This window comes from Uloborus diversus, unplaced genomic scaffold (assembly GCF_026930045.1).
Source record: "Uloborus diversus isolate 005 unplaced genomic scaffold, Udiv.v.3.1 scaffold_11, whole genome shotgun sequence".
NCBI lineage: Eukaryota > Metazoa > Arthropoda > Arachnida > Araneae > Uloboridae > Uloborus > Uloborus diversus.
The window spans coordinates 489956-502735 of NW_026557765.1; the positions used below are offsets into that span (position 1 = coordinate 489956).

A 12780-nucleotide genomic window follows, 5' to 3' on the forward strand; every position below is an offset into this window, starting at 1 on the left:
AAAATTGCCAAGTTACTATAGTTTTTGTTCATTGTAGTTACAGAATGTATTGTACTAAAAATATGAATTTAAAAAAATGCACAAGTTTTAAAATATAAGTGCATACATTTAATCATATATTTATTGTTCTTTAATGTATGATTAAAAAAGGAATTTTTGTTGAAACATCATGTAAAATTTTCTGCAAAAACCATTAAAAAAATTAACCTTTTTTTGTTTTGCCGCTTTTAAATTTTGCTCATTGATTAACATTCATTTGAGTTATGAATGGAACTGAAATTAGTTGTCTAGGTAGTGTTGTGAATTTCATTTCATAACTCTGCCAATTGTTTCATGAGGAAGTTTTTTATGTTATAAGAGAACAACTTTTGTAGGTAAAATATTTTTTGAATGAACATTTCGGAGAAAAGCAGTAAATATGAATTGATCAGATTACACTCCTTTAGCGTTAGCATACTTTTGGACAGTTTTAGGCAATTTTGGACTGTAAAAACCACCTGTCCGGTACTAAACCAGTTTTGGACAGTCCAAAACTCAACCTTGATATGCATATTAGCAATAGTTTTGCTCCTCCAATAACATACCCTCTCTTAATGCTTTCTCACAGTTAACTTTCTTTCAAAGTCAGGGTTCAGTTGACACCCCTTGCTCTCCCCCCCCCCCGGTAAATGACAGGGCTGAACCGTAATCCTTTAAGTTTTGCGCCAGAAACCAAAAACGCCATGTTTAACCAAATTTCACTTTTTAAAATCAAGAACCATTAAATTTTTGTACGATCTACTATGTTAAATGTTTCATTCCTGTTCCTGTATGGAAAACGAGCTGATGTGTGCCTCACATGACTTTCTTTTACTCCAATTTAATGTCATTTTCCCATTATTGGTAATTTTAATGTGATTCAATAATTTACTCTCTAAATATCACCGACAGTGGCTAAATTAAAACCAGATTTAAAAAAAAAATCGCCAAATTTGTCGCCATGCTGGCGACAAAACTTGGCGACCAAGAGACAGACTGGCGATATATCGCCAAGTGTCTACCAAATTGTAACACCATTTGAGTTTACATCGAAATTAACAATGATTTCCCCCCAAAAAGGGGCAAAAGACCCCCTTAGAAACACCCGAATGCAACCAAAAGTGGAAGTGCACAACTAGACCCCACTAGGAGTCTACGTACCAAATTTCAACTTTCTAGGACATACCGTTCTTGAGTTATGCGACATACAGACGTCACGAGAAAACTCGTTGCAACTAACTCGGGGATCGTCAAAATGGATATTTCGCATGTCTATACGTTTTTAGGCACTTATCCACGTGTGGTCGAGTCGAAAAACGAACTCAACATTCATTCGGGGGTGAGCAAAATGGAAATTAAGGTCGATTTTTGAGTGAAATTTTTTTCGCGAATACAATACTTCCTTTTTTGTAAAAGGGAGTAAAAAGAAGCTTTCTTTGATATCCAAAATAGGTTGTAATTCGTATTTCTTTTACTCTCTTCAGGTTGAAATTTTCATTTGAAGTTATCTTCTCAACGTTTAGAATGCCATAGCGTCATATTGTGCTTACAAGTGTTAACTCTCGTAGTTTGCGATACATTCCTTTGTCAAACTACACTCACGTCATCAAAGAACTGCTACAGATCATTCTACTGAAAGAAGTATCATCTGAAGTGTGCAAAAATACTGACTTGCCAAAGTTAATGTTTAAGCCCAATTATAATATCTTAAGTAAATCACCGCTTGAATAATTTACTAACATTTGATACATAGGCAAATACCTAAAAATATTCTGAAATTAAATTGGATTAATATTAGAGACAGCAAGAAGACTTTCAATAATAAATTTATTTATCAGTAAAATGAAAGACAAGGGATGAAAACAAATTGAGAAAATAAAAATCGAGTTATTTTCCTGTTTCATTATAATTTTATTGTCCTTTCTCATGCTGTACAAAGATAAATTTCGATTCTGTGCTTTAAATCATCAGCAAGATATTGAAGCGAGATGGTTTTTTACTATTGTCCGCAATAGTGTATCAATTCGTTTAAGGTATATGAACAAGATCATGAAACCAGTTATTCGGACTGGTGTTGAATCCCTTCAAGAGACTTCAGGTTTTTCGTTTCAGAAGACGGTAAACGAGGTTCTCGAGCATCTTTCCATTTGAGTCTGTTTCTCTGAAACCCAGAATAAGAAACACATGATGAAGGAAGAGTTGTTTACGTGTGTATATTGTCAAAAATCTCTTGCCACCGCGCAAAATTTGAAAATTCACGTGAGGAGGCATACTGGTGAAAACCCCTTCGTCTGTGAGGTTTGCGGGAAATGTTTTGCAACTGGTACGCGTTTGAGATTTCACGCTCTAGTCCATTCTAGTGCGAAACCTTTTTGCTGTGACTTCTGCCAGAAAGGTTTTCTGCGGAAAGGAGACTTGACAGACCACAGGCGAATGCACACTGGAGAACGACCTTATCCTTGCGACTGCTGCGGAAAAGCATTCTCGACCAAGTCCAATTTGATTCGTCACGCGTTGTGCCACTCGGACGTGAAACCCCACTGTTGCGAGCACTGTGGAAAGTCATTTCACACCAAGGAAAGGTTAACAGTGCACATAATGAGGCATACAGGCGACAAACCCTACTCTTGCGAACACTGTCCAAAGACATTTGTCGACCATGGGGGATTGAACACTCACATGAAGAGCCACCAGGAAAAGTCTTTTCCTTGTGGCTTTTGTCAGAGGAAGTTCAGTCGCAAAGACGAAGCCAAGAAGCACGAGAGGACGCATACAGGAGAGAAGCCTTTTGTTTGCTTATGCTGTGGGAAGTCGTTTGCAGTAAGCTACTCCCTGAAGGAGCACTCAAGGATTCACACCAACGAGAAGCCGTTTTCGTGCGACTACTGTGATCAGTCTTTTAGTAAGAGGTCAAACTATAGGTCTCATGTTAAAATTCATTCCCTGCCACATTCTTGTGAACTTTGTGAAAAGAAGTTTCCTAGCGAAGGGACTTTAACATCGCATTTACTTGCATGCGACAAAGGAACTACTTTCTCGAGTTGAAAGCTCTTTCTCAGAGATATCCAACTTACAATTGAAAGAAGACTCAGTTTGAATCAAGGTGGTGCCTAACGGTATTCTGCCGTGGGCAAGTAAAGGGCAGTAATTGCAAATTTTAATTTTTCTGCATTTATGTCATCTTTTGCACTTCAGCGTTAATTGTGCAAGCTTGCTTATTTGGTTTCCGCTAAAAAAGAAGGCGTGAAAAAATACTTCTAATTTCAACATTTCCTTATTGTTGGTATGGAATCCAACCCACATTTCTTCAAATATCTCGAAAACTCATTTCTACAGTTACTGTTGCTGCCGTCTACCTGCCCACGGCAGTACTGATAACAGCAGAAAATATTTTTCGAATTTATTTATGGGTGTAATTTATATTTTCAAAGCTTTTTTCAGCGGTCAGTTTTTGACCTCCCAACCGTCGTGAACGAAACCGTGGTCCGCCAATTGCCGGCTATTGGCTTACTGTTTTGGAGTCACAGGGAACTTCTTTTTAATGCAGGAAAAGATATAAACGTGTGGCTGTAGAGACAGCCGACTGAGACGGAGTCTTTAAAATCTATAATCTGACAACGGTTTTTTTTTTTTTTTTTTTTGAAAAGAAAAAAGAGGTTCCTTGCGACCTAGAAACACGTGTCCGCGTGTTGTAATTTAGTTATGTTTTTTGAAAAAGAACTTGCCCCTTTTTTTAGCTTTTCAGAAAATTTTCAAACTTTATATTCTTTATGATCTTTACCTATCTAAAAGTTATGCTTTTTAGCAAAACTTAATTTTTCATTTATATTTCTGCCATATTTATTTTTAGTGTATTATTATTGTTACTTTTTTGAATACTGCAGTGATAAAATTGTAAATAATCATGTAAATAAATTATTTTTGTGTCATTGATTTTTGTTGATCAATTTGCAACGTTTGATGTTTTTCGTCGCAGTGTCATTGTTTTAACTCTAGCTTATGATGAACACTCTAATATTACTAGAAAATCGCCCGTAAAATTATGACGAGTGAGACTTGCTACTTCATTTGAACGAAGTAGAGCCGCTATATAGATAGGCCGACGCATCAGCTTAAGTTCAGCCATTTTGGATCTGATTTTTCATTGTTGCAGAGTTAGGGTTACCACAACAAAGTGACAGATTTCGCCAAATGTGCCGAAAATAATATTTTATTTACTAAAAAGTTCACGTGCCGCTAATAATTGCTAGCAGTGAAAATCACCAAACGCGATAACTTGCCAGAAAAGACAACCAATCAAACACGCGCTCCAATCCAAAATGGCTAATCTTAAGCTGATGCGTCGGCTCGTATGTCGTATATATAGGGGCCTTAGAACGAAGCAATTGCCTGTTAGGAGATATTTTGACAGTGGAAATTTTAACCCTAACTCCAGTGGATGAACCCTAAACTCCAGTACATAGCGTTTTGTCTTGACTACTTTTTCGTTCTTCATTCTCCTAAAATGACATTCTTACCAGTAAAACAGTTAAGTGACCGGATCCAGTTCAGCCTTGTCAAAATAAAGCGTTTTCCTGCCATGGTCAAACATTGCCGAAAATATTATCATGCCCTGGCGCGAGTTTCATTGTCGGTGACGTCAGGAGCCTTACTCGATCTAAGTAAGGCCCCTATAAATACGAGCCGACGCATCAGCCATTTTGGATCGGTGCGCGTGTTTGAGCGGTTGTCTTTTCTGGCGAGTTATCGCGTTTGGTAATTTTTCACTGCGATCAATTATTAGCAACACGTGAATTGCTTTTAAAAAAGTATTATTTTTGGCCAGTTTGGCGTAACCCAAAACTTTATTTTGGTAACCCTTAGCGACTCTAGATCTAAGTAGAGCCGCTATATAGAGAGGCCGACGCATCAGCTTTAGTTTAGCCATTTTGGATCGGATTTTCCATTGTTCCGAAGCTAGGGTTACCACAGTAAAGTTTTGGGTTATGTAAAACTGGCTAAAAATAATATTTTATTTAATGAGCAATTATTAGCGGTCGTGAGTTGTTTATTACATAACTACTATTTTCCGTAAATTTGGCGAAATCCGAAACTTTGTTGTCGTAACCCTAGCAGTGCAACAAGGAAAAATCCGATCCAAAATGGTTGAACTTTAAGCTGATCTATCTATCTATCATTTTAATGTGTGTACATATTTTCTTCGTGTACCATTTTTTATTGTTATTGCTAATTATAAAATTAAGTCAAAAGGCAAAAAAAAAAAAAAAAAAGGGTAAAATGTTTCACTTATTTTTCGAACGTTTGCAATGGGGTTGTTTCCTTCAGTCATAAGTGCTACTTTTAGTCACTGAAATTGATACAATAAGCAAGAAAGAAAAAAAAAAAACATTAACCCAGAAAATACTTTCATTTTCCCAACAGTTATTTCTTAATTCATTTTATAAAAAATGTCAGATTTTTCAAACAAGGCGTGGTCTTGATGACGTCACAAATGATGCATTTTGGCGCATCTTTCTGCAGCGTTTCCACGTATGATAATCAAGAAGCGAATTAAATATTGCGCTCTACGCTTATCAACCATATTGTTGCTTCATTGCCAGTAGCGTGAGTAAAGATGCGAATTAAATATTTTGCTCTGTGAATGGCATTTCATCATTTGTGATGTCATCAGCGGAAGTGTAAACAATGAAAGCGCACCGATTTCAGTAATTTTTTAAAAATATACTTAAACAAATTGTTTAAAAAATGGTCAGATATTATGTTTTTAAGCATGCTCTTTCTGAAAAAAAATGCTTTTTAAAATTTTGGAAACGGCCCTATTCTGAGAGAAAAAATTGGTGGAAAGTGACAGTGCACGAAAACTTTGACTTCATGTCAAATCAGCCAAAAACAAAAACGTTCCCAACCTGACATCGAAGAAGGTAATTTCTAAACGTTGGTTCATTTTGGGCCACCTTTTATGTACTATATTTTCCCGAGGAAAACTTTTCGTCTTACTTTTTTCACATCTTTAGAAGTATTTTCAGTAAGTTACAACCCTATATCCAGGGCTAAAGCAGAAATGAAAGGTGTTTTTTTTTAGAAGTAGAGAACTTTAGGTTCAAATAAAACACAGTTAAATGTTGTTAATTGCCATGAATGTTGCTTTATTCGAAAGATGATTCTTTGCCATTTTTATTTAAATATGATTTCTGGCCTATGGCCACCTCGGCTGGCTGGGAGAAGCTCCATTTTTCTCACTTTTTGCAGCAATAGAGGCCGTATGTCAGTAATAAGGTGGCGAATGTTCTCTTCCAAGGCGTCAATCGTCTGTGGCTTATCGGTGCAGATCAGAGACTCCACATAGCCCCACAAAAAGTAGTCCAGCGGTGTTAAATCGCATGATCTTACAGGCGAATTCACGGGTCCATTACGCGAAATTATTCGTTCACCGAACGTTTCTTTCAATTAATCAATTGGGACACGCTCTCTGGCATGTTGCACCGCCTTGTTGTCTATTCATGATGAAATGGCAAACCGAACTGAACACAAAACAAGTGACAGCTATCGAAATGGCACACATATCAAACTGTTGCCAACTTAAAGTTCTATACCTCTAAAAAAAAAACCCTTTACATAAAATACACTGCCAGCTCAGTCATTCCAGCCGAGGACTGCAGTTTCGTGCTTATTAGTACTCCTCAGCCCGGCATAGGAAGTGACTGAGCTGGAGGTGGAAAACCTCTTAAGGAAGCCAAGTGTGCCAAACAAACTGGTAGCTAATATAGAATTAGTCTATATAATAGCACCTATAGGGCGGTAGCTTAGTGAATATACACTGGTGAGCAAAAATTAAGGACGAGACGGTTTTTTCAATATAACTTTGTACAAAAGCTTTCCAAATCAACACATTTAATGCCGTAAGATCCCCAATACGTAAGGACATGTGTAATGTAAGCAACACTTACTAAAAGAGAAATCAGAGGGATAAAAAGAAGCTTTATCGAAAAAGTAGCATGGAGCGCAATGCGACTGAAGGCCGAAACATCCCTGTGATGGGTGTCCATTAAGAAACAGCCGGTCTTTAGTAGGGGATATGATCTCCCTCGACTGCTAAGCAGGTTTCACAGCGTCTGCCCATGCTGAGAATGAGGGTGTCAATGAGTTGTTGAGGCATTGCTGCCCATTCGTCTTGCAGCGCCAATCGAAGCTCCCGAATCGTTACTGGTGGTAAGGTACGAGCTGCCAAGCGTCTACCTAGAAAATCCCATACATACTCGATGGGATTGAGATCCGGAGATCGTGCCGGCCAATCCATACGTTCAATATCCTCATTCTCTAAGAGCTGTTCGGCAGCTACTGTGCGATGACATGGTGCATTGTCGTCCATGAAAAGGAACTGCGGACCCATAGCGCCTCTAAAAAGACGCACATATGGAAGAAGAATCTCGTTACAATAACGGGTCCCGTTGACTGAACCTGCGTCGAAGATATGAAGGTCTGTACGACTACCAAGCATGATGCCTCCCCAAACGAGAACACCGCGACCTCCATACCTGTCCCTTTCAATGATGTTCGAGGGATGATTGCGCTCTCTCCAGATGAGTATGCGATGAGAATCACTACTCAGACTGAATCTGCTCTCATCCGTAAAGAGTACTCGTCCCCATTCATTGTCTCTCCAATTCCGGTGTTCCCGGCACCACAGAGAACGCCTTCTCCGATGGGCAAGCGTTAGAGGTTCACACCGTATAAGGCGTCGTGCAAACAGACCACCACCGTGCAGTTTTCTGGCCACGGTAAAACGCGATATAGGTCGTCCAGTCGCTTGTGTGGTGTGTCTAGCGATTTCTCCCGCTGTCTGCCGCCTGTTTCTTCTGGCCTGTAAGACAATGTACCGGTCATCTGCGGGTGTGGTTCCTCGTGGACGACCACTACTGAATCCCCGGATAGCTGTTCCTGTAGTTTGAAATTGTCTCCAAAGTCGTGAAACGATGCTGTGAGCAATTCCGAACTCTGCAGCCACACTTGTCACACTGCGGCCTTCCTCCAACTTCCCAATGATTCAACCTCGGGTAAAAGCATCCAGATGTCGTCTAACAGATTGATTATTCGCCATTTCTCGCTGAGGCAGCAACTCGGTGTGATTTTAACTGCTATACGGCGTGCAATCTCTTTGCCAGAAATACTGATCTTACACCGACAACATGCTCTGTACTACTCAGACACTTCCCCATTACGTCTGCCTGCATATCTGCGCATGTGCTACCGTACATCACCTTACTTAATCTCCTGATTGGTCTTTCTGTCCCCCTCTTCGTTCAGCTGATATGCTAATTTTTCGACTTCGTCCTCAATTTTTGCACACCAGTGTAGTCTTGCCTACAATCTACAAGTTGAACCGAACCATTGCTTCGGTCACGCGTCTGGTCAGTGCTGATTCCATATTAGCTACCAGTTTGTTTGGCACTCTTGGCTTCCTTAAGAGGTTTTCCACCTCCAGCTCAGTCACTTCCTATGCCGAGCTGATGAGTGCTAATAAGCACGAAACTGCAGTGCTGGGCTGGAATGACTGAGCTGGAGGTGTATTTCATGTATCTTTGGAAGTTAGTTCTTGAATTTAAATGTCATACTATCACTGACTATCACTTTGCCTCCCAACAACCAAACACTAACTTTTTTTGGATTTAAAATCCACGGAAACATTTCGATTTACTTTATTTATTTCAGCAATTATGTATTGCTGTTTCATTTCTGTATCAAAAAATACTTTTTTAATATCCACAACAGGTTGTAATTCTTTTTTCTTTTTTACTTTTCCAGGTTGAAATCCTCTTCCTTCTTCTCAACGTTTTGAATGCCATAACTTCATATCGCGCTTAAAAGTGTATCAACTCTTCTGTGTATTTTGTGATCGACTTCTTTGGGAAACTACAGAAAGCCATCGAGTTGGTGATTCATAAGTACCACAGAACATTCTACTGGAGGAAGATAAGAATGCACAAATGTTGTTGACTCTGAAATCACTGTTTAAGTCAATTTGGAATATGTTTTGCAAATATATAACTAATTGAATAATTTACCAATAACTCATACGTAAACGAACTCGTACGAGAAATGTTTCAACGTTAACGTCAAGAACTGGTATTTGCAAGTAAACAATAACTACCGACTTATTCAAATATTGTTGCTTCGACGAGATTTGATCAATTACATTGGCAAGAATATTTGTATCCATTCGAGCACTCATAGCGATAGCAGTTTTGGAATAATTAATGAAGAATCATACTTTGTGTCAGTTCTGGAATTTCCTTAAATGGCAAATTAAATCACTCTATAGTTTATTTTTAAAATGCGATATTTACTGTACATCTTCACACAGAGCAATTGACAAATACGATCTAAAAATTACTCAACTCGAATAATTAGCTGTTTAATATGCTCAGATTTCAGCAATTATAAAGATCATAGGTAGTTGAAAAATCTCTTACCATTTATTGAAAATAAATAAATAAAAAATATTTCCGAAATAAATTGGATTTGTATTAGAAGCAGCAAGGCATCCTTCAATAATAAATTCAATGCGCAAGGAAAATGAAAGAGAAATGATCACTTAATTAATCACATAAAAAACTAATGAAGCTCCATTCTTATTTCTTTGCTGTGTCATCCTTCAAACTATGCAAAAATAAAATGTGACACAGTGCTTTAAATGGACAGCAAGATAGTTAAGCAATAGATTATCTACAATAGTCAGATTTTCAAAAGCGTATGAACTAAAGCAGAGCCTATTCTTCAGATTGGTGTCGACTTCCTTCCTGTAAGACAGGTGACTATCTTTATTACTTCAGGAAGACGGTAAGCGAAGTTTCCGAATCTCTATATGTGTGCTTGTGTTTTTCCGTGATCCAGAACAACATGGGGGAAGAGTCGTTTACGTGTGAATATTGTCAAAAAACTCTTGCAACCGCGCATGGTTTAACAGCCCATGTCAGAAGACATACCGGGGAAAATCCTTACGCCTGCGAGCAATGTGGGAAGGCATTCGCAACTCGTTGGCGTTTGAAATATCACTCGGAAATCCATTCTGCTGAGAAACCTTTCTGCTGTGACTTCTGCCAGAAAGGTTTTCTGCGGAAAGGAGCCTTGACAGAACACAGACGGACCCATACCGGGGAGAAACCTTTCCCTTGCGACTGCTGCGGAAAAGCATTCGCAACCAAGTCCAAGCTGAATGACCACGCGTTGTGTCACTCGAACAATAAACCCCACTGCTGCGAAGAGTGTGGGAAGACATTTCACACCCAGAAGAGGTTAACAGTGCACATAAGGAGGCATACCGGCGACAAGCCCTACTCTTGCCAACTCTGCCCTAAAACATTTGTCGACCACGTGGGTCTGAACGCTCACATGAAGAGCCACCAGGAAAAGTCGTTTCCTTGTGGCTTTTGTGACAGGAAGTTCGGTCGCAAAGACGAAGCCAAGAACCACGAGAGGACGCATACAGGAGACAAGCCATTCGTTTGCATCTGCTGCAGGAAGTCGTTTGCTCAAAGTTGCTCCCTCAAGAGGCACTTTAGGGTTCACACAAACGAGAAGCCGTTTTCGTGCGACTACTGTGATAAGTCTTTTGGTGCTAGGTCAGCCTATAGGGAGCATGTTAAAAGGCATTCCCTGCCACATTCTTGTGAGTTTTGTGAGAAGAAGTTCCCAAGCAAGAAGGTTTTGAAATCGCACTTACTTGCGTGCGATAAAAAAGTGAATTGACTCATGAAGTTGAGATTCTTTGTGCCTAAACCTTGTAATGAAAATGTTGTTATTCCCACTAATTGGGTTTCAGCTTGTATAGTAAGAGCCCATGAGTGCAAGACTTACGTCATAGTATAAAGGGCCCAAAATTTTTCTGCGTAATTACATCACAGCAGGTAAAAAAGGTTCGCTATTATTTAAGCTGAGCTTAATAGCTGACGCAACTTTGCTATTATTCCTGGCTTTGACAGGAAACAGGTAGCAAAGTTGCGTCAAAAACTGAGCCGTTTCATGCCAAGTGACCTCGTCGTTTCCACCCGACCATCTCCGATTTGAACGAAATTTTATAGAGGTGCAGACATACCTTTCAAACTCATCTGTCCAAATTATCAGTTTCCAAGATCCAAATCCTGAGGATCTAGGATGGATAAAAAAAAAAAGGGGGGGGGGGAGAGCTCCAAAATGGCGGGTCAGCTTTGTAAAACGAATTGTCATGTTTGGTATGGTTTCCCCGATTGGAGGCTATTTTGGAACCCACTTTTTTTAAAAAACTTTTTAAGGTATTCTAGATTTTCATGATTTGTGTCTTGGAAGCTGAAAATGTGCATAGGTTAGTTTCAAAGGCATATCTGAACCTCTCTAAAACGTCCTCCAAATCGGAGATAATTGGATGAGGACGCGGCATGGAATGAATCCATGATGTTTAACTTTTTGCAGCAATTTTACGTACATTTGCTACCAATTGTGATCCAATCAATCATACGGTGTTCGCGATTCAAAATTTCCATAATAGAGTAATTCTACAGATTTTCTGCAGGTGTCTTCCAATTCAAATCGAAATTTTGCTCAAATCTGCAAAAGTGGTCAAATTATAGGTTTGTTACGATTTAAAGTTTCAACAATTAAGTAACGATGCTGATTTTCTTCAGGTACAGTAAAACCTGTAAAGTTGACCACCTTTGTAAGTTGACCACCTGTCTATATTGACCGCTTTTGTCAGGAACGGAATTAGTCCTATCTTATATAATGAAGGAAAACCTCTGTAACTTGACCACCTCTCTATCTTGACCACCTGTCTATCTTGACCACTAATGAACACCAAGTTTGGTTTGGAGTATTGAAAAAAACCCTTTGTAAGTTGACCACTTGGTTTATTTTTTTAAATTTTATCTAGCCATTTTTTTTTTATAGCTTTCCAAGAATATTTTTGATGCCATACCAGCATTTTACCAACTAAATGAAAGAGCAGCATAACTAAATCTCCTTTTGAGTTTAACCAACAGGGAAAACTACTAAGAACCCTTTTATTCTCCAAACTTGTTTTTCTTTTGTTGTTAAGCAAAAAATTTGTCATTTTTGATTAGCTATAAATTTTTAGGAACTATTAATATAAAATGAGTAACTTTTCATAAACAATAAGACTTTCTTTTTGATCAATTTACTGAAATTTTAAATTTGCATGACACATTATACGTCATTCTGGGAAAAAAATCTCTAAAAATATTTGAATAATATCTTAAATTATTGTTTCAAAGTAATGCTAAACAATGAAAGTGAGTTGAACAGAAAGAGTAGGTGTCATTTAGTCAAGAAATGAATACATGGTGCAAGAATTACAAAAAAAAAAAAAAAAAAAATCATTACCCCCTTTATAAGTTGACCACCAAAGTACTGCACCGCAAGTGGTCAACTTACACAGGTTTCACTGTATCTTAAAATTTTGTAGGAATTTGCCAATTTTCTGCAAATTCTTCAAATTAGTAGATCTAAATTTCCCCACAAATGACGCTTATTCGGCTCAAAACCGGGCATTTTCGCAGGAAAAAAAATAGGAAAATTCTCGGGGGAAATCGCAGGAAAATTTGCCAGAAATCTGAAGAGATTTTGTCGATTTCCAAAAAATTTTGTCTTTAATTTGAAGATATGTGTAGAAAGTCTGCAGAATTAATCAATTATTGAAATTTAAAATTGCGAAATCCTTATGATTTGACCACTCTTGAGTTGACAACCCTATCCCATCGTGTTCGTAATATT

General features: G+C 38.4%; 1 protein-coding gene across 1 annotated transcript in view; it reads left to right on the top strand.

Annotated features, from left to right (window-relative positions):
* LOC129232149 (gastrula zinc finger protein XlCGF26.1-like) overlaps positions 1-10764 on the top strand; it is a 12015-nt gene extending 1251 nt beyond the window's left edge. Inside the window, exons 2-4 of the mRNA XM_054866390.1 lie at positions 2191-2927; positions 4802-4807; positions 10311-10764. Coding sequence (XP_054722365.1) covers positions 2191-2927; positions 4802-4807; positions 10311-10764 — 1197 coding nt within the window. The remainder of the gene's footprint in view (positions 1-2190; positions 2928-4801; positions 4808-10310) is intronic.
* The last annotated feature ends 2016 nt before the right edge of the window (positions 10765-12780 follow it).